Below are 23,553 nucleotides of genomic sequence, written 5' to 3'. Positions count from 1 at the left end.
CTTACACACTAATCCCTTATCAACACCACTGCCACACCTTACACACCTGTTCCTTGGTGCATTAATAACCTCCACCACCTCTGTCACGGCACTGTCACCTCTATACAGGCTGAAAATATAACGGCACTCCAGTTAGGTCAACCGTGTGTCTTGGCAGGAGGTACCGACGCCATCATCAGTGTGGCTCTAAAGGAATTCACTCTCTTCTCCTTGCCCGCTATAAATTCCAATACTATGTCCTTGTATGTGTTAAATTCTCAGTGTTTGAAAATTATCACGAATTATGTGTGGAATATTCAGTGTTATTATGGTTTTAGTTTATTTGAAGATACAAGTAGCCGTGGGAGGAGCTTCAAAATGTCGACATTACTAAACTCATTCACAACACAATAAATTCCAATACTAAGTCCTTGCTTGTATTAAATTCTCAGTATTTGAAAGTTATCTGGGAATTGTGTGGAATACTAATGTTTTATGGTTTTAATCTATTTGAATATACAAGCAGCCGTGAGGAGGAACTTCAAAATGTCGACATTACCAAAACTCAACATTCACAACACATAATATATAAATCTAATTAAAAATACACACAATAAAATAAAAAACAACAAAAATAACACGATCATAAAAACAAACATTATAAACAGTGAGAGAGTGCACAAAATATCAACATTCCAACATACACACACACACATACACAAAATAATGAAAAAAATAAATATATATATATATATATATATATATAAGTGTGTAACAAATACAGTCATGTGTGTGTGTGTGTGTGTGTGTGTGTGTGTGTGTGGTGTGTGTGTGTGTGTTGTGGAAAGTGGTGTGTGACAAACACATAACACAAAGTATGTTACAGGTGTGGTGATAAGTGAAAACAGTGTATGTGTGGTGAAGGGAAAAAAAAAATGTTGTGTGTGGTGTGTGGTGACAGAAAAATCAAATGAGAGTGGTGAGAGAGAAAAAAAAGAGAGAGAGAAAGAGAGAAATGAGAGTCTGATGTGTCTATCCTTTCTCACCTGACTCACATTGTGTCCAGTACCTATTCATTGATCTTAGTGACATTCCTCTCAATCTATTGAAACTATAGCATTTACAAGTCTGAAAATAAATACACACTGAAATTCAACTGAAATTCAATATGGCTTCATAGACAGTCCACATTTCAATATAAGAGGTATTACTTTGTAGACACGTAGTTAGAATGTAAAAGTATACCATTTATTTTTCCATTCTTGAATCAAATTGGTGCAGTTGGATAAAGTCTATTATTTGCAAGCAAACTGTCAAAACTAAAAGCCACAAAAACTTTTTTTCATGTAAAACTGTACAAAATGCATGCTGTCAAATTCTAAAAAATTAATCAGTGGATCCAGTTTTCATAAAAATTAACCATGAATACATTTTAAATAAAGCTAATGAACTCAGCAGCAGTCTTGTTTCAGACTACGTTTTCTTCCTGATGCTAAACAAAACACTGATACAATGATCAATTTTGTTGATGAAAAAAAAAAATAAAAAAGAGCATTGAATTTTAAAGAAATAAAAGTAGCTTTATGAACAACTATCAACCTTCATGCTGAGAGTACAGCATTACAAAGTACAGAAGTTGAAAGCATTCTGAAACTTAACAACAAATCAAAACTTGAAATAAGTTATCGACTAAGACACTGAATCAATAATTAAAACATACAGAGATTTCTATCAAATTTTCCCTGACCCTTCTCTGTGTAAGCGGTATTCAAGTGCAAGAACCAGTCACTTCTCAAAATACCGGTCAAGACAGAAAATGCTATGTTCGTTGCAGCACAGAATCTCATAATCATCATCAACTGCTCACATGTAAGTAAACACTTATACCATGTGTATCTTTATTTCAGTATATAATCACATTTTACAGTAAAAAAACCATTCCATAGCATAAGTACAGGACAATCTTACATCTTGGCTAGCCTCACGTAGCCTACACATGCCGTGCTGCCTCCCCCGCTCGGCTCCCATTGCCAGCTCGCTCACTTGCTCATCCACACCACACGCGAACATTCACAACCTTATTCATGTTACAAAGGAATATGAGATTCAGAACACTAGTGAGAAATGTGAATAGAAAAAAGATAGATGCGAGTAAAGAGAATATAGAAGGTATAGAAATATAGAAAATATATACACTAAATAAGAATCGAGATGATAGAAATAGGAAAGGAAAGATGGAAAAGATTTTTAAAAAATTAGAAAAACAGACGAAAATAAAGAAAGACAAGGATCGAGTCAGAATTGATAGAAAATAAGAGAGGATAAATAAAGTTAAGAAAGGTGTGCGTGTGCGTGCGTGTCCAGGTCCCCCTCACCGAAGCGAGTATTATTCCCTCGAATGGGAGACAGGGTGTAACAGTGGTGAGCTGCTCATTGTTGCCTGGTAACGCCATAAGTAATAAATAGGATCAGAGGCGAGGTATGATAATGGAATAAGAGTAGTGGTAAAAATACGATTTGTTTGACATAGGTGCATGAGAGAGAGAGAGATTTGTTTTCTTGCCATACTTTCGCACAGGGACATGGAACAAGAGGCTGCTAATTGCTCGTTATCCTCACGCCACACACTCCCCCTATCCCCTCCCGCTTGTCTTCCTTGGACCCCATCCACCCTGCCGGGCTACCTTCAACCTTCCGCTTCCCTTCCCTGAATCCCTCGTCTCTGCTTCTCCGTCACGTACAGGCTACCCAACGCCAGCTCCCTTATCCATGTTCTAATCTTCCTTTATCATATACATAGTGGCCATGGCGTTAATACTAGCCTTAGAGCTTTCGTTGATCTCAAGGGTGCCTTCGACAGGGCCAACAAAGATGTCATCATGGAGGAACTCATTCTCAAAGGTGTAAAAGGTAGATTATTAGGATAGATCAGGGACTATTTGTACAATAGAACAGCACAGGTTTGGTTTCAAGGTGCAGTCTCCTCTGAGGAACTCTTTGAGCTTGGAAAACCACAGGGTGGAGTCCTTAGTCCATTGGTTCCCAACCTGGGGGTAAATTACCCCTGGGGTAATTTAGCAATTTTTCGGGGGTAATGGAGGGGTGACAGAACCACGAAGCCAAGAATTCCTCAACTAGCTTCAAATATGCAACTCCAACCATCTCACTGATGCTCTTGACATCTTTGGTAAGTCATTAGAGATGCAAAATGTACTAATACAATAAATAAAAGAAATTATCTCTAGTGTTTTAGTTTAGCCATATATATAAATGTTGACAACATTTTGTGAAAGGGGTAACATGCTTAATGTGGCATGCTAAATTGGGTAACAAGCTGAAAAAGGTTGGGAACCACTGCCTTAGTCCAATATACACATGACCAAAGGTACATACACAGTATGTGTGTATGTACCTTTTTGTAGTGTGTTGAGTCGACACTTACAATAAAGGTAGCAGAAAAAAAAAACTGGTTTATTTGTGTTTTTATTTCATGTTTAGTATCTAAATATATTTAAACAATAATGAATACTTCAATGTATTAATCATGCTGTGTCTCATCATAATTGTTATTATCATTGTTCTAAAATTGTTGTAGAGAAAACTATAAGTCAGGGTACTCTAGTCTCTCAATCCTAGTGATGATCAAAACTGTAAGGGAAACTGTGTCTTACATGATAAAGGTGTTAACCTAAGGCAACACACAAACAAACAAAGGGCTCTCATAAAATAATAACAAGGTGGGAGGCCCAACTTAGTTTGAAATGTGTCTTAACCCTTAATTCTCTTCCAAAGGAATTACTTTGAAAAAAGTTAAAAAGTTAAGCAGTGAAAAATTGACTGAGTAATTATCAGGATAATGGGTAGGAATGACGTGTAGGAGGGGCTTAGTTTCACAGAACAGAAAATACTTGAGTCACTAATGATTATAATGGAACACAGCATGTTGAGTGAATTTCAGTTTTTTTAAGCATACACAATAAATGTAACAAGAAAAAGAAGTAAGGTATATATAGAGAAAAGTAAATTGGTGTACATGCAGACAAAAGCTACATAGTTGATCACATCAACTATGCAAGATGCCACAACAGAGCATACACCATTACCACAGACCTCAGACATTATTAGCATTATATATCAGCGTTGAAACTAACACAATAAGCATATCACCATTCAAAGTTACAAAATAAAAGATGCATGTTTAAGCACCTAGAAGCAGGTAGTGGTTTTGTGGGAATACCCACATGTTTGTAAGCCCTAGCTACAGCCAAAATATCACTAAAGAGTATGGAAAGCAGAGACGTCACACAAGCAAGTCAAATATACATTAAGCATTTTAACACATAGCTAGGTATCCTACATCAATGCAAACAAACATGTTTCAATTCAGAAAAAAAAAAAAAAAAAAAAAAAAAATCATACCATTGTCTTTCCATTCATGAAAACCAGTTAGACTGGCAATAAAGTATATTTGGTCAAGGATATGAATATAATCAGTGAGACAAAGCAATACAAACTACACACAAGTGTAATAGGAAAACCTAAAGGTAATAACATTCACTTCTCATGCACAAAACTGTACAACACAATAAGCACACTTTAGTATTGGTTAAACCTAAATCAAGCAAACATCACCATAGATACAACATACGACTAATTGTTAGGTTGAAAAAAAGTATTCATGCACGACACACTAACAAACGAGGACTTAACAATAAACATGCTATACAGAAAATAGATTACATACCTTTTCTTGGTGTACATTAATGATTTAGATATAGGAATTAGTAGCAAAGTATCAAAGTTTGCAGATGATACTAAGATAGCATGTGCAATACAGGGTGAAAAGGACAATTACAGAATACAACAAGACCTGGACAAGCTGATAGCATAGGCAGACAGGTGGCAGATGGAGTTTAATTCTAAAAAGTGTCAGGTTATGCATTTAGGTAAAGACAACACAAACTTTAGCTATGAGATGGAGGGATGTTGGCTAGAGGCAGTAGAGGAGGGAAAGGATTTAGGAGTAGTGATAGACAGGACTATGAAATTTTCAAAGCAATGTTTAGAAGCAAGAAATAGGCAAATAGGATCCTGGGATAAATAGAAATGTTAGTTATAAAAGTAAGGAAGTGGTGGAGCTTATATAATTCCTATGTTGGGCCCCATTTAGAGTATTGCATACAGGCCTGGTCACCCCATTATAGGCAGGATATCAACATGTTAGAAGGAGTTCAGAGAAGAGCAACTAGGATGATACCAGCATTAAAGCGCCTGGAGTATAGAGATAGATTAAAGGAATTAAACATGTTTTCATTTGAGAGGAGATGTATAAGAGGGGATATGATAGAGTTATTTAAAATGTTCTCAGAAACAATCTACATAGATGTGAGATCTTTCTTTACCTTAGAGGAGGGAAGTAGGACTAGAAATCATGGCAGGAAGATTAGAAAGCAAGGCTGTAGGTTAGATATAAGAAAATATTTCTTTAGTCATAGGGTGGTAGACTTCTGGAATGCATTGCCAGAGAGGGTTGTAAATAGCACTAGTTTGACAATGTTTAAAAACAGATTCGATAAGCACTTAAATTTATTATATTTATAATTATGTATAGCGCTGCATGATAGTTTTTATAAGAAATTTACTATAGTTAAACAAGACATGATCCCCATGTATGGGGATCACAGATTGTAGAGAAATTCACTGCAGGACTTAGCCCTGTTAATGGGCCAAATATTTAGAGTTAGTATATAATGTATTGTGTACTTGTAAGTGTATCTTTAAGTACTGATGACGAGGTGGCTGTGCGACTGATACAGGATAACCTAGATGGGCCCTGGTGGCCCTTTGTTATCCTATTATTTATGTTATGTTATGTTATGTTACCTTTTCCTTCACAGGCCATACTGAAGCTGAAATAAATCAATCAAAAATACAATATCATAACAATATACAGTAAGTCCTCGTTATACGGTACATATGCGTTCCTGAAAACCTTACCGTAAATCAAAATTAACGTATATCGAAGCCATTACATGTATTAGTAAGGAATGCGTTCCAGCACGTCAAAAGTCACCCATACACAAATTAAAAAGCTGCACGACACAAAACTTTTGAAGAAAGTTGGGTCGCACGATGATGGTGGAACTCTACAGCAGGACTTAGATAGACTATGGGATGGAGGAAAAGATGGGAGATGGAATTCAACATTAAGAAATGTAGCATAATGGAATTTGGGAAGAGCAAAAATAGGATAACAAGACAATACAAACTTGGAGAAGAGAAGATTAAGAAGGTGGAAAGTGAAAAGGACCTAGGAGTTCTCATAACAAAGGAAATGTCCCCCAATAAACATATCAATAAAATGGGATGGAGGAAAAGATGGGAGATGGAATTCAACATTAAGAAATGTAGCATAATGGAATTTGGGAAGAGCAAAAATAGGATAACAAGACAATACAAACTTGGAGAAGAGAAGATTAAGAAGGTGGAAAGTGAAAAGGACCTGGGAGTTCTCATAACAAAGGAAATGTCCCCCAATAAACATATCAATAAAATTGTTGGTGAGACCTCCAACTTACTGGGAAATATTACCATTGCATTCACATATATTGATGAAGATATGGTGAAAAGTTATTGGCATCCTTGATCAGACCACAACTGGAGTATGCAGCAGTACTGTGGTCACCTCACACCAGGAAGAATATCACCAAAATTGAAAGGCTACAAAGAGTGGCCACCAAACTGGTGCCACAACCTTGTCAGCTCTTACGTATGAAAAGAGACTGGAGAGACTGGACTGACCAACACTGGAGCAGAGAAGAGAAAGAGGCGACCTGTTGACCATCTACAGAATAATGAATAATATGGAGCTTCCTGATAGGATGGACCTGCTGAAGAGGGACACAAGGGACACAAGAGGACATGGACTAAAACTCACAAAAGACAACTACAGAAGAGACTTCAAGAAAAACAGTTTCCCCCATAGAGTGATAGATATATGGAACGGACTGGACAGAGAGGTGCTGTGTGCAAAGTCCACCACCACCACTTCAACACAAAATTAGACACTGTGAGATACAGAGACGGGACAACTCCAGCATAGGCTCCCCCGTACAATACAACTAGGTAAACACACACACACACACACACACACACCAATTTGGGAAATAATTACAAGTTCACTAAATGAAGTGAAAGTTCCACTAGAATGGAAGACAGCCAAGGTAATATGTACCGATATTTAAAGGAAGAAAGGCAACTGAACCACTAAACTACAGACCAGCGTCACTTACAAGCATTTTGGGGAAGTTGTGTCAAATAATTATCAAAGAAAAATGGGTTAAACATCTGGAAGAAGAACAAGTCATATAGAACAGACAATTTGGGTTCAGGACAGGATGGTCATGTGTATCAAACTTATTAAGCTTCTACTCCAGAGTTATAGAAGGACTGGAAAGCAGAGACGGATGGTGGACACAGTATACCTGGACATAAAAAAAGGCTTTTCATAAAGTTCCTCATGAAAGATTACTTAAGAAACTAGAGAACATAGGAGGATTGCAAGGAACCTTATCAGAATGGATAAGGGATTATTTGAAGGACAGGGAAATGAGAACTGTGATCAGCGATACATACTCAACTTGGGGTAAAGTAACTAGCGGAGTGCCACAAGGATCAGTGTTAGCCCCCATTATGTTCCAGATTTATGTAAACGACATTCACAATGGGGTAAACAGTTATATTAATCTATTTGCTGATGATGCAAAGCTGCTAAGAGTTATCAAAACCAGGGAGGACGTTTTGCTGTTACAGGAAGATATAAACAAGATCTATGAATGGAGCAGGAAGTGGGAATTGGAGTTTAATGCCAAGAAATGTCACGTAATGGAACTAAGAAAGAGTAAGAGAAGACTGGTATGGAACTACCTCATGGATAAGGAACAAATAATGAAGACTAAAGAGGAAAAAGATCTGGGAGTGATTATACAGGAAAATCTGAACCCAAAAAACACATAAGCAAGATATTTGGATTATCATGTAAAATGTTGACAAATATAAGAATGACATTTCAATTCATGGACAAAGATATGATGAAAAAAATCATCACAAGCATGATACGCCCAAGGGTGGAAAATGCAGCTGTGGTGTGGTCTCCACGAGTTCTGAAAAGGATATAAGAAGATTAGAACAGATACAAAAGATTGCTAAAAAGATGGTGCCAGAACTAAAGGACCTAATATACAAAGAATGGCTGAAGGAAATGTGACTGCCAACCTTACAAGATAGAAGAGAATGAGGGGACCTAATAACAAAGTTGTTTTGTTGTGTTTTTGTGTTTTGGTTTTGAGGTCTTCTGCAGTATTTTTGGTGTGCTCAGAGTGTGCTTTGGTATGTTTTGGTGTGTTTTGAGGTCTTCTGGAGTGTTTTTTGGTGTGCTTAGAATGTGCTTGTTTTGGTGTGTTTCAACACGCAGATGAGAGAGACATCTAAATATCACCCAAACACATTCAAACACCACCAAACACACCCTAAACACACCCAAAGCACACTCAAATCCCCCAAAAACACTCCTAAACACCCAAAATACACATCCAAATATCCCCAAACCACCCAAAACACTCAAACACCACAAAAGCATACCCAAACCCCACAAAAACACTCTTTCACCCCAAACACCCCAGAAACAGCCAAACCACTCCAGTTTTTAAGAGATGTTTAATGATCTTTTGACAGAGTAACATGATATTTATCAAATCAAAAGCAGAAACACTCTTAAGAACAAACTTCCTCCTAACTGTGGACTTTGAAAAACAGTGGTCGCCTAAGTTGTATTTCTAAAAGACACTTGTTTCAACACTACTATTTCAATCACCTGCAAAAACCAACCCCCAAAAATGTGTGTGCCCTGCGCTTTACAAATCAGAATCACACGGGTTTTTAAGGGAGGTTTGATGGCTGTATTGACAGATTACAATGATATCTACCTTATCAAAAGCCACATGCGGGCATTGAAAATCGTGGCAACATAACCTATACTTTAAAAAGACTCTAATTTCAGTCACACGGGTTTTTAAGGGTAGTTTGATGGTTCTATTGACAGATTAGTATGACATCTACTCTATCAATAGCACAAAACTCAAAACTCTTAGAGAGAGAGAGAGAGAGAGAGAGAGAGAGAGAGAGAGAGAGAGAGAGAGAGAGAGAGAGAGAGAGAGAGAGAGAGAGAGAGAGAGAGAGAGAGAGAGAGAGAGAGAGTCTTGGGTGGTAGGTTAGCTTAAAATACATTAGCATCATAACACAAGCTGAAACACACAAACAAACACACCCAAAACTGCATCCAAACACTTATAATATCCAAAAACATATTCAAATGCATCAAAAACACATGAAATACAATCAAAACACACTCAAACAGACCCAAAACACACCCAAACGCATCCAAACACACCCAAACACACTCACACGCATCTCTTCCTTATGTGTGAGTCTGTAATACACTTTGTCCTTGATCTGGGAGAAGGTGGTGATGGCGGTGGACAAAATGGGTGTGGTGTTTTTCAAGGCCGTTTTAATCTCTGTCCTTGACTTCAAATAAATCGGCGTGTTGTTTTCTGCAGACCTGCAAATGTTTGGTTAGGTTAGATTAGGTTAGGGAAAAATAAATAAATAAATAAATAAAATTACAAGGTTAGGTTAGACTAAGAGAAGAATATGACATACAAACAACAAGATTGCATAGTAAAAAGCTGAGGAAGGGAAGATGTCTGAGAGATATTAAAAAATATAGCTTCCCGCAAAGATGTGTTGAGACGTGGAACAGTTTGGGTAAAGAAGTGGTGTCACCAACGAGTGTGCAGAGTTTCAAAGAAAAATTGGATAAGTGTACACCTTTTAACTTTCAAATTAAAAAACCTTAACTTCAAATTAAAAAAAGTTGACTTTCAAATTTTAAAAAAATTAATTTTGTCTATTTCCACCATCACTGGTTTCCAACACCACCCATTTTCACCATCACCCATTTCCGCTGATCCATTTCCACTACCACCACCCATTTCCACTACCACTACTCTTTTCCATTCACCCATTTTCACTGATCCAACTCCACCATCAACTATTTCCACCATCACCCATTTCCTCCACTATCCATTTCCACCATCACCCATTTCTACTCAACCATTACCACAACCACCACTATCACCACTACCATCACCACCACCACTAACACCACCACCACCACCACACCACCACCACAACCACCATCACCAACACCACCACCACCACCACCACCACAACCACCACTATCACCACAACCATCACCACTACCACAACAACCACTACCAAAACAAAAAAAAAAAAAAAAAAAAAAAAAACATGCTAGTGTTTGAACATGCAGATGAGACACACACCCAAACACATCCAAACACATCCTAAACACACCCAAAGCACACTCAAAACACCCAAAAAAACATCCCTAAACACACCCAAATATCCCAAATCCCCAAAACACTCAAACACCCCAAAAACACACGTAAACCCCACAAAAACACACTCTTTCACCCCAAACACCCCAAAAAAACCCAAACACACCCAAACCCCTCCAGTTTTGAAGTGATGTTTGATGATCTATTGACAGATTAACATGATATCTATCAAATCAAAAGCAGAAACACTCTTAAGAACAAACTTCCTCATAACTGTGGACTTTGAAAAACAGTGGCGCCTAAGTTGTATTTCTAAAAGACTCCTGTTTCAGTAATACGGTTAATGAAAGACAACACTAATATTTCAATCACCCCCAAAAAACATGCCTGCCCTGCACTTTACAAATCAGAATTAGAATGTACACCAATAACACCCCTACACCACAAAACGCACCCAAACCATTTTAAAATGCTCAAAATCCCAAGATCCTGGAGGGCCTTGTACCAAATGTGGGCATACAACTTAACCACATCCAAGAAGGCAGTTGTGCTATGTGAAGAGGAAAGAAACAATGGCTCATAAAATAAAGACTTGCATGCACAACTCCTTCTCACACAATGGTGCTCACCTCTTCAACGCTGTGCCGGACACCATTAGGAACCTGACGGGTCACACCGGACCTCTTCACGAAAAGATTACACAGATGGTTGTCTGCAATACCAGACGAGCTCCCAATACCAGGACACTCCAGCTCAACCGGCAACTCACTCATCACATGGAGGGTTGACGGCAAGGCTGAACTGCCTGGCCACAGCGAAGGCCCACCTCAGCTGCGTCCATCATACCATGAAATTATACAACACTAACAAAAGTAAGTGAATATATTAACCCAAAACACACTCAAAACACTACGCAACACTTCAAAATATTAACAAATAAACCCATAACTCAACTGAAAACACCTTACATAAACCAAAATCATCCCCACACACTACCACATCCTCCACACACATGCACAGACCACTTAAAACACCCAGCACACACCAAAATCATCCCCACACACAACTTCAAACACCCAAATCATCCCCACACACTACCAAGACACTCCACACATACGCACAGGCCACTTAAAACACCCACCACACCAAAACCATCCCCACACACTCCCAAGACACTCCACACACACATGCACAGACCACTTCAAACCCTTAAAACTAATCTAAAACACCATACAACACCTCAAAATTCCCCTAACTGCACTTAGAACACACCCATACATTCAAATACTCTTCTACACCACACTCAATATATGTAAAATATACCTAAAAACATCTAACACACACTGAAAACACCCTGCAACAATACCAAACATACTCAAAATATTTCAGGTATAACCCAAAAACACCATAATGCGTTATAGAGAACGGTAATATTGAAAAGGTGACTTACGTAAATATGTGGCTTGGCTCATCCTCTTCTTCCATTTCCATTCTTCCTTTCTTCTTCGTTCTCCTTCTTTCTTTCTTCTACTGCTTCCATCTACACGCCTGAGCCTAGAAACACATCAAAACACTTAGAAAACACGAGATATTAGGCAAAATATTGAGGAAGTGTAGGGAGAGAAGCTATTGTGGCTTGCCTGCTCCTCCACTTATTCCTTCTTTCCTCCTCATCCTCCTTTATTTCTCTTTTCTTCTTCCTTCTGCTACTAATATCTACACACCTGAGCCAAGAAACACATGAAAACACATAGAAATCACTAGATATTAGGCAAAATATCGACGAACTGGGCGGTACGGAATGAGGGTCGCAAGCCTGGGCCATGATGAGTCACCACCTTGGCTGTGACGTCATCACAAGCGCGGGACTAGTAGCGAATCGGCTGAATTACGTATATAATTTTAAAAATGACTTCAAGAAAAAACCAAGCCAAGGCCGAATGCTTACTTTTTTATGACTTGATGGATACTTTAATTAATATCTAAAACATCAAAACATCTCCTACTTAACTAGTTTTAAAAAACTGTCTAAATTAAGTATATAAAATGTATATAAACATTTCCACTTATAACGCTGCCAAAACGTCCAGCCATTTCGACTTTATATTTCTTTCGAAAAATATTAGACAAAATAAAGTCTCTTCTCAGGCATCCAACACTGACCTAGAACCAGAAGTGAACGAGAGAAGGAGCATTTATGTAAAACAAAACCATTAAACTCTAAACTCATTAAAAACTCTTGTAAAGTCTGCCTATTTTCACTTGGCGAGTATTCTAACACATTCTACAGAGTCTGAGCTTTCTTTTAAGGCATTCTACAACGAGTTTGACCGTCAAACAGAAACGTAAACAAATAAAATCGAAAAAATAAAACTTACGTTAAACGGGACAAAACACCACTTGAAACTCCACATATTTCACTCAATGGATTGATTTCACGCTTAAAAAAGCACAGACAATTCTTTGTTACCATAAAGGCCCAGTTACACCTCAAAATAAATAACTTGAAACTGGGAGATGGAAAATTTGGACGGTTATGGCAGCTCATATTTAAGCTATAAAACACCACTAAACGCCTCATATTTACCGAACACAGGCGCGGAACACACTTCAAACACAACGAAATATTTAGATAAACCATAAAAACACATCATGGAAGCGTAATATTATTTTTAGAGAATATATCAAAAAAAGTATTGGAACCAGCAGGTTGCCACTGGGGGGACAGGGGAGGAGCTCGGGGGGCTGGGCGGGGGCCGGGCGGGAGGCAACATCCGGAAACACTGCAGCGCGGGCTCCATAATCCTTATGTTGCATTTATTATCTCACCACAACAAAATTAAGCCCCATCTGGAAAACTTGGCCAGGGAACATGCATTGGTAGTGGTAGTGGCTGCATTCTGACACATGTTTGGCTTACGGTGAGTCAAAGAAGCAAATAATGGCTGGTAATACTGACAACTGCTCGTTATACCCATCACCTTTTCAACATTTGGGCACTGTTTTCACTCTCATATGCAAAGAAAACCTACAAATAAGAGAGTGGCCTTAGAAATACCTGAAATAAATGATGGTGAGGCGTTGTGGAGAGTCGTGGTGAAGAGTTGCATTGCTCTCTTGTCTCGCCGCTGGTGCTGTCGGGAATGTCATCACTTCACTTTGTGTGTTTGGGTGTATATGGGCATGTTGCGGGGTGTTTGAGTGTGTTTATGGGGTGTATAAGCAACACCAAACACCACACGGCCATCACGAGTTTGTTGACATGGAGCAGACGTGCACTCGGCCCACCACTTCTTTCCCTCCTTACACACTAATACCTTATCAACACCACTGCCACACCTTGCACACCTGTTCCTTGGTGCATTAATAACCTCCACCACCTCTGTCACGGCACTGTCACCTCTATACAGTCTGAAAATATAACGGCACTCAAGTGAAGTCAACCGTGTGTCTTGGCGGGAGGTACCGACGCCATCATCAGCTGTGGCTCTTTAAAGGAATTCGCTCTCCTCTCCTTGCCCGCTATAAATTCCAATCCTATGTTCTTGTATGTGTTAAATTCTCAGTGTTTGAAAATTATCACGTAATTATGTGTGGAATATTCAGTGTTATTATGGTTTTAGTTTATTTAAGGATACAAGTTGCCGTGGGGAGCTTCAAAATGTCGACATTACTAAACTCTGCATTCACAACACAATAAATTCAAATACTATGTCCTTGCTTGTGTTAAATTCTCAGTATTTGAAAGTTATCTGGGAATTATGTGTGGAATACTCAATGTTTTTATGCTTTTAGTTTATTTAAGGATACAAGTAGCCGTGGGGAGGAACTTCAAAATGTCGACATTACCACACATTACATTACACACAATATATAAACCTAATAAAAAATACACGCTCGTGAGCGCCTAAGACTGAACCTTATGTATTATTCCCTCGGCAGTCGTGTAAATACCAGAGTGAACCAGTCACCGCCTCACCACTCACCAGTCACCGGTCACCACAGGCTCCACGTCATGTGCCCCAGTGCGCAGCCTGCACCCACACCCTGGCTCAACCATCCACCCACCATACACAGTTACACACTCACATACACCGGAAACTTATACACAAGGAAATCAGCCATATTTTTTTATCTTTCTTAAGTATGCTTTACAGTAACAAAACCATTCCATAGCATAAATACAGTACAATCTTCATGCATCTTGGCTAGCCTCACGTAGCCTACACATGCTGAGCTGCCTCCCCGCTCGGCTCCCATTGCCAGCTCGCTCACTTGCTCATCCACACCACACGCGAACATTCACAACCTTGTTCATGTTACTGTATTAAAACAAAGGAATATGAGATTCAGAACACTAGTGAGAAATGTGAATAGAAACAAGATAGATGCGAGTAAAGAGAATATAGAAGGTATAGAAAGATAGAAAATATATACACTAAATAAGAATCGAGATGATGGAAATAGGAAAGGAAAGATGGAAAAGACTTAAAAAATTGGAAAAACAGACGAAAATAAAGAAAGACAAGGATCGAGTCAGAATAGATAGAAAATAAGAGAGGATAGATAAAGTTAAGAAAGGTGTGTGTGTGTGTGTGTGTGTGTGTGTCCAGGTCCCCCTCACCGAAAGAGAAAAAGAGAAAGATTACAGTTTGTCCTGCATAAAAAAATAAATAAATAAAAAGTTTGGCCTGGAAGAGAACAATATAAATGGTTAGTTTGACCTGCATGAGAAAAAGAAAGATTAGTTTGACCTGCAAGAGCTAAAGAGAAAGATTATTCTGTCCTGCATAAGAAAAAGAAAAACATTAGTTTGACCTGTAAGAGGGAGAAAGATTAGTTTGTCCTGCCAGAGAAAAGGAGAGATATTAGTTTGACCTGTAAGAAATAAGTATTAATTAGACCTGTAAAAAAAAAAAAATCTTACCTACACATACACACACACACACACACACACACACACACACACACACACACACACACACACACCACATGAGCATAAAGCCCAGGCCCTGTAAAACTACAATTAGGTAAATACACACACACACACACACACACACACACACACACACACACACACACACACGGCCCGGTAGCTCAGTGGTTAGAGCGCTGGCTTCACAAGCCAGATGACCGGGGTTCGATTCCCCGGCCGGGTGGAGATATTTGGTGTGTCTCCTTTCACGTGTAGCCCCTGTTCACCTAGCAGTGAGTAGGTACGGGATGTAAATCGAGGAGTCGTGACCTTGTTGTCCCGGTGTGTGGTGTGTGCCTGGTCTCAGACCTATCCCAAGATCGGAAATAATGAGCTCTGAGCTCGTTCCGTAGGGTAACGTCTGGCTGTCTCGTCAGAGACTGCAGCAGATCAAACAGTGAATTACACACACACACACACACACACACTGGCTTCACAAGCCAGAGGACCGGGGTTCGATTCCCCGGCCGGGTGAATCGAATATTTGGGTGTGTCTCCTTTCACGTGTAGCCCCTGTTCACCTAGCAGTGAGTAGGTATGGGATGTAAATCGAGGAGTTGTGACCTTGTTGTCCCGGTGTGTGGTATGTGCCTGGTCTCAGGCCTATCCGAAGATCGGAAATAATGAGCTCTGAGCTCGTTCCGTAGGTATAACGTCTGGCTGTCTCGTCAGAGACTGCAGCAGATCAAACAGTGAAACACACATTATATATTGTTCTTTTTATCTATTTGTTTTGCTTTTTATTGGTTTTGAATATCGTGATTTGTAATGTCGATATTTTGTGTCCATCACTCATTGTTTTTCATGCGCGTTATTTAAAGTGATTATGTGTTATTTTTTGTTGTTTTGTATTGTTTTATCATTTATTTGTGTTGTTTTTTATTAGTATTATATGTTGTTTGTTGTGAATGTTGAGTTTAATAGTGTCGACATTTTGAAACTTCCCCACGGCTACATGTATCCTCAAATAGACTAAAACCATAACGCTGCGTTTACACCGAGCGAGTCGCGTCGAGTCGAGTCACGTCAAGTCAAGATGATTCATGACGCATCATGAATCGCCACCCCAGCTATAACATTGATTTGTATGGGTTTCTGAACGAAACCGTTTACACCGGATGCTTCGAGTCACGTCACGTCCTCTCGCGTCGCGTCACGTCGAGTCACATATATAATAACACTGAATATTCCTCACATAAATCCCTGGTAATTTTCAAATACTTAGAATTTAACACATACAAAGACATAGTCTTGGAATTTATAGGGAGAAGGGAGAAAAGAGTCAATTTCTTTAGATAGCCACAGCTGATCAAGGCGTCTGTACACCTCCCACCAAAACACACGGTTGACCTCATATAACATAACATAACATAACATAACATAACATAACATAACATAAATAATAGGATAACAAAGGGCCACCAGGGCCCATCTAGGTTATCCTGTATCAGTCGCACAGCGACCTCGTCATCAGTACTTAAAGATACACTTACAAGTACACAATACATTATATACTAATTCTAAATATTTGGCCCATTAACAGGGCTAAGTCCTGCAGCGAAATCCTCTACAATCTGTGATCCCCATACATGGGAATCATGTCTTGTTTAACTATAGTAAATTTCTTATAAAAACTATCATGCAGCGCTATACATAATTATAAATCTAATAAATTTAAGTGCTTATCTAATCTGTTTTTAAACATTGTCAAACTAGTGCTATTTACAACCCTCTCTGGCAATTCATTCCAGAAGTCTACCACCCTATGACTAAAGAAATATTTTCTTATATCTAACCTGCAGCCTTGCTTTCTAATCTTCCTGCCATGATTTCTAGTCCTATTTCCCTCCTCTAAGGTAAAGAAAGATCTCACATCTATGTAGTTTGTATCTGAGAACATTTTAAATAACTCTATCATATCCCCTCTTATACATCTCTTCTCAAATGAAAACATGTTTAATTCCTTTAATCTATCTCTATACTCCAGGCGCTTTAATGCTGGTATCATCCTAGTTGCGCTTCTCTGAACTGCTTCTAACATGTTGATATCCTGCTTATAATGGGGTGACCAGGCCTGTATGCAATACTCTAAATGGGGCCTAACATAGGAATTATATAAGCTACGCACCACTTCCTTACTTTTATGACTAACATTTCTATTTATAAAACCCAGGATCCTATTTGCCCTATTTCTTGCTTCTAAACATTGCTTTGAAAATTTCATAGTCCTGTCTATCACTACTCCTAAATCCTTTCCTTCCTCTACTGCCTCTAGCCAACATCCCTCCATCTCATAGCTAAAGTTTGTGTTGTCTTTACCTAAATGCATAACCTGACACTTTTTAGAATCAAACTCCATCTGCCACCTGTCTGCCCATGCTATCAGCCTGTCCAGGTCTTGTTGTATTCTGTAATTGTCCTTTTCACCCTGTACTGCACATGCTATCTTAGTATCATCTGCAAACTTTGATACTTTACTACTAATTTCTATATCTAAATCGTTAATGTACACCAAGAAAAGAAGAGGTCCTAGCACTGATCCTTGGGGTACCCACTAACCACTTCCTTCCACTCAGACATTGCCCCATTTAAATCTACTCTCTGTTTCCTATCAAAAAGCCATTCACTAATCCAATCAACTAACCTACCCCCTATCCCATGTAGTCTCAATTTGTACACTAGCCTCCTATGCGGTACCTTATCAAACGCCTTGCTAAAATCTAGATATATAACATCTATGTTATTTCCATCATCTAACTCCATGGTAATATATTCTAAGATATCGAGCAAATTTGTAAGACAGGACCTCCCTGATCTAAAGCCATGTTGGGTATCTCTAATTAATCTATTCTCATTTAAATGCTCCCAAATACTAACCTTAATGATTTTCTCTAGTATCTTACATACTATAGTAGTTAAACTGATCGGTCTATAATTATTCGCATCATCCTTCCTACCTTTTTTAAATATTGGAGTAACATTAGCTAACTTCCAGTCCTGAGATATCTCAGCAAACCTAAGTGATCTTTCAAAGATTAACTTAAGTGCTTCAGAAATACTGTCTACACCCTCCCTAAGTACTCTGGTATGTAGCTCATCAGGACCACTAGTTTTCCTATCGTCTAGTTCAAGAATAAATTTCCTAATAATTCCCGGTTTTATATCAATATTTTCTAAAGCTTTTAAACTAGTCGTCGCACTGTTTGTAACAGGATTTTCTATTCTTTCCCTAGTAAATACTGAAGAAAATTGTTCATTCAATAATTCTAGTATGTCTTCATTTTGATCCACTACTACACCATCTGGTGTATGCTGGATGTTTCTAGTTGAATTATGGGTTTATTTATTGATATTTTGAAGTGTTGCATAGTGTTTTGGGTTAATTTACTTACTTACTATTGCTACTTTTGTATAATTTCATCCTATCATAAACGCAGCTGAGGTAGGTCTCCGCTGCGTATTTGAGGCTCGTCTGGTATTGTAGACAACCATCTGTCTAACCTTTTCTTGAAGACTCCTGTCAGGTTCCTGATGGTGTCTGGCACAGCGTTGAAGAGACTAGCCCTATTGTGTGAGAAGCAGTTATGCATGGTTTATTTTATGAGACGTTGCCTCTGCCCTCTTCACATAGCATAACCGCCCTCTTCTTGGATGTGGGTTGAGTTGTTTGCCCACATTTAGTACAAGGCTCTCCAAGATCTTGGGATTTTGAAGTAATGTCTCTGTATATGTATATATGTGATACATCAACATCAGGTACACTCACATATGTATATATGCATGCATGCCGTGGCTTCCTACATAAATTAAGCGTTTTCCTACTTATACTTAAAACAAAAGTGACATCTGTCAAATTTTTTCATGACAGTTGGCATTTGTTACAGATCGACGCCTATGACGTAGCCACCCTGTGTGATTGTGATTTATCCCTCCCTCCCCCATGCCCTGACAAAGGACAATAGTTTTGAGATAGGTATAGGATCCCTGTGTGAATGAAGCGTGCATGAGGATATGTGAAGTCACTTAATGTTAAGATTTAAAAAAAAAAAATAAATAAATAAAAAAAATAAACAAAAATATATAAATAAATAAAGCCACTAAAAAACTGTATATATGTTAAAACAAAAAACAAAAAAAAAAAAAAGTTTATTTTAAAAGAATAAAAAAAAAGTTAAAAATAAATAAAGGGCCTAATACCCAAGACAGGGTGATGGCCAAAAAAAAAAAAAAAAAAAAAAGCCTGCCTGCCATCCACATCCCACCTTTCCTTCCGTCCTTCATACCTTTTCCCCTCCCCTATGTTTCTCATACCTCCTTCATCTGCCTTCCCCATCTCTCTCTCTCTCTGTGTGTGTGTGTGTGTGTGTGCGGGTTCTAGTTAAAGAAACGCTAGTTTTTCATGGTGTTTTTTTTATTGTAGTGACAAATTACCGTGATTTTTGGTTTGTTAAAAGAAAACCTCGCTTCAGAACTAGACCAGTCATCTCTGTGGCCCTGAAAAATAGTCTTCTTGATAGAATAAAGTGTTTCTGGAGCTGCAGCGTCCCTGTCTCCATGGCAACGCTGCATGTAAACACGAGGAAAGGTTGCCTAGTCACTTATCATTTTTTTAATCCTCGTGCAGTCGTTCCTGTCTTTCTTCTCTCGTTTCACCCTTCTCTCCTCCCGTCACCAACACAGGGGAGGCTTACAGATCCTCAGTGCCTCGGGGTCTATCTTGGTGAGTGTATAGGTAAGGTTACAATGTATAGGGTCATTGTAGTGTTGGTGTATTGTGTCTTGTGACTGCCCAGTGTTAGTGTTTAGGGTTCCTCTCCCCTGTGGTGTGTTAAAGGGATGATAATGAAGAGTGTTTTTTTTTTTTTTTTTGTCGGTTTACTTCTTTTTCTGGAAGTGTTAAGGTTAATGGAAGCTTTCATTTTTTTTTTTTTTTCTAGTTTGAGGGTGATTGATTTTGCGGTTAACAGCATCCTCGATTTTCATGATAAATTTGTTGTTTTGACTATTATTTTTTTTTATTTTTTAGAGGTGCTTATGGAAGCTTTCACGTTTTTTTTTTTTTTTTTTTTGTGGAGAGAGAAGTTAATTTTTTTGTTAACAGCATCCAGGGTTTACATGCTAGATGTGTTGTGTTTTGCTATTCAGGCAAGCAGGAAGTTAACATTCTGTAGCCTTAGTGTTATGTCTCAGGGGAAGGGAGGAGGCAAAGGTGTCTCTTCACAAGCTGGTATTGGTGGTTTGTAGAGCGTGTTCTTGATAAATATTTATAAAGGATCCTCAGTTTGTCAAATGTGGCTGTTTGTCGCATGACTTAGATGTTTTGAGGAAATGTGAAATTTAGTCTATTTTTGTATCACCGACCAGCCAAATCAAAACAAACTGAATCTAAGTTAACCCAACCCTAAAACTAACCTAACTTAAGCTAATCTAACCTGAACTAAACCTGATCTTACTTGTTTTTTGGCATGATATATTAATTTTTAAAAGCATCATTATTACTCAGCCGAGCACATGAGAAAGGCCTTCATAGATGTGAAGTACAGTGAGTCTACTACCACACCATGTAGTCATGTCATGCGTTACTGACAAGGGCCGCCGTGGTACAGTGGAACCATGCGTGCTTTGGGGTCCGAGGGGTCTCCAAGCGCACAGGTTCGAATCCTGTCCACTGTATGAGTGTAGGTTGGGCTTCCTCACTCGGGGCAACAGTTTCCTAGCGGGTGGGCTTTAAGATATGAGGTACCCCAAAAAGTATCCCCTTTAGCCCATAAATTAATGTGAAAAGGCCACATGGTATAAATGAAAAAAAAAGGACCGAGAGTAAATATTAACCCACTCTCCATATTAGCCTTATGACCGTCTTGTAACTAACACTCGTAAAAAGCCTTCATAAATGTGAAGTACAGGGAGTCTTACTACCACAACATGCAGTCATGTCATGCATTACTGACAATGACCAATAGTAAATATTAACCCACTCTCCTCTCACCCTTGTAACTGTCTCCTTACTGCCATACCAGGCCCACTTCACACTATCCACTCCGTTCATTCTTCCTGAGTGTGCTGTCTGTAACATCACTTCATTGACAGGAAAAAACTAACTGGAGCTGCCAAATATTGTTCCATGAAGTGCAGGAGTGTTGCATTTCAGTAGTGCTGGGCAGTATTTCTGTATACTTTGGCATTTCGGTACATTTTAGTATTAGTCACAACTGTTCCTTTCCTTGTTGCTGTCTGCATGTGTTATATAACTTTTCAGTTTTTTCCTCAGGTTATGTCCACTTGGAATCTATTATTTTTTCTTTTAGGCAGAGTTTGATGTGCCAGACTCACACATTTCCTTATCAGGACCTTTTACTTCAATTGACTTAGGTTTTAATGCAATTCTTATTCTTTTAGGACAGAATTTATTGTCTCAGTCTCCTTCATACCATGACAAACTTTTTGCTCAAGGTTCTTCACATTTTTTCCATTTTGAAGCAATTCTTTGTCTTTTTGTAGGACAGACTTTTTTTTATTTTTGTTCCCCTCATATCATGGCAGAAACTTTTGATATAATTTTCTTCATATTTTGTCCTTTTTGAAGCAATTACTGTATTAGTCTATTTTAGGACAGACTTTATTGTTTCAAGGTCTTACTTATCTAAACACAAAGTTTTGCATAATTTCCTTCATATTTTGTGCACTTTGAAGCAGTTCCTTGGCTTATTAAGTTAGTATATAATGTTTCAGACTCCCACAGGCACCACTGCTGAGAGATGCTGCTGTGCATTGGTCCGGAAGGCACAGGCAAGACACTGCTGCTGCGGAGACTTGCCAACCTAACAAAGCCAGACATCAACCTGACCACAGTGCCCACAGTTGGCATGAACATCACCACCATCTCTCAAGGTCCTGACCTGCCTCCCATCAGCATCAGGGAATTGGGTGAGCTTTGAGGCAGCATCACACAGGCCAAACTGAGCACCGAGTGATGTCATGGTGCTAGTTTTCTGCTGTCAGGAAGAATGCACAGTGACTGTGGTGCTGGAATTGTTGGGAGGTTTTCAGATTAATTGGTTATTGTATACTAGAAGCTGTAGATGTAAATGAAAAAAATATTGTACTTTATGAGAAATATTAAGAGGAATATCTGCTATTGGAAAGAATGGAAAGTAAGTGTGGTGTTGGAATTGCTGGAAGGGTTTCAGATTAAATGGCCATTGTGCTAGAAGCAGTAGATATTAAATGAAAAAAAATATATATTGCACTTTATTAGAAACATCGGGAGGAATTTCTACTGTCGGGAAGAATGGAAAGTGACTGTGGTGCTGGAATTGTTGGGAGCAGGTTTCAAATTTAGATGTAATCATCTTCTCTCAGTTAGTTTTCTTGATTTTCTTTCAATTCAGTCAGTTCCTTGCTTTCTCATCATACTATGTGGCCAAACCATCTCATTGTGTATCTTCCTATCACTTCCATAACACAGTAGGAGTGACAATGCACCACACATCCTTTCTTTATGTTGCAGGGGGTAGCATGGCACCCATCTGGCACAGCTACTATGGAGGTGTGCCCAAAGTCATGTACGTCATTGATGCCGTTAACTTGACACAGCTGGGAGAGGCGACAATGCTGCTGATGGACCTTCTGTCACACCCAAGGTTGAGGGCATCACAGGTGGGTCAGTTACTGGTATTGTGAAGGCTTTGTTTTGGCATTGCTGTTCAGAAGTTTGCATATATGGAAAGCTTAGTGATGCAGAGTCTGTTTCTTATTTTTGGCTTTGGTTATTGGTGTAGGGTTATTGTTATTATTGTTTAGTTGTTGTTGTTATTTATTGATTTGTTTATTTGCCTCTGAATTGCATGTTTAGTTTAGTCTTTGTAGCTCAGTGTTGTTTCTTGCATCCAGTAAATGAATTCTCTCTTTATTCACTGGAGTCTTCAATTTTATGTTCTCTTTTTCAGTGCACCGTGTGATTGTGGCTGCTTGTTGCACTGCACATAATTGCTCTAAATACTTGAACAACTGAACCTAACCATCCTTGAATACCCTAATCCTGATGACAGTAAAGGGAATTTGGTGCAAAACAGTGTGAGGTCAGTGTGTCTTGTCCATGAAATGCTAGTGTAGCTGGCTTTCCTTTCCAAGTGCTTGATGGAAACTGACGTTGTTGTGAAGTGCTAAAAGTGAAGT

At 38.8% G+C, this 23,553-nt stretch overlaps 1 protein-coding gene and 1 long non-coding RNA gene across 3 annotated transcripts; one reads left to right on the top strand and one right to left on the bottom strand.

The window, feature by feature from the left end:
* Positions 1-9,166: 9,166 nt before the first annotated feature.
* Positions 9,167-11,949, bottom strand: LOC123513667. 2 transcript variants are annotated; one of them, XR_006677424.1, is made up of 3 exons: positions 11,851-11,949; positions 11,030-11,231; positions 9,167-9,598 (listed from the first exon to the last, which is right to left on the bottom strand). It is a non-coding gene; the product is annotated as an uncharacterized LOC123513667 (long non-coding RNA). The 2 variants fall into 2 exon arrangements; XR_006677423.1 differs by having other exon boundaries at positions 11,030-11,263; positions 11,851-11,925.
* Positions 11,950-19,933: 7,984 nt separating this feature from the next.
* LOC123513502 (ADP-ribosylation factor-like protein 16) lies at positions 19,934-23,465 on the top strand. Its single transcript, XM_045270700.1, has 4 exons — positions 19,934-20,095; positions 22,108-22,302; positions 22,886-23,034; positions 23,325-23,465. Exons 2-4 carry the CDS (start codon positions 22,134-22,136, stop codon positions 23,334-23,336), a joined length of 330 nt encoding a protein of 109 aa, XP_045126635.1. The 5' UTR covers positions 19,934-20,095; positions 22,108-22,133; the 3' UTR covers positions 23,337-23,465.
* The last annotated feature ends 88 nt before the right edge of the window (positions 23,466-23,553 follow it).

Source organism: Portunus trituberculatus, chromosome 36, assembly GCF_017591435.1.
Source record: "Portunus trituberculatus isolate SZX2019 chromosome 36, ASM1759143v1, whole genome shotgun sequence".
NCBI lineage: Eukaryota > Metazoa > Arthropoda > Malacostraca > Decapoda > Portunidae > Portunus > Portunus trituberculatus.
This window is presented reverse-complemented; position numbering and strand designations above follow the sequence as displayed.

Coding starts and splice junctions, on each gene's coding strand:
- LOC123513502 (XM_045270700.1), top strand. CDS start 22,134: ATGCTGCTGTGCATTGGTCCGGAAGGCACAGGCAAGACACTGCTGCTG. Junction 22,303..22,885: donor CATCAGCATCAGGGAATTGG/GTGAGCTTTGAG, acceptor TTTATGTTGCAG/GGGGTAGCATGGCACCCATC.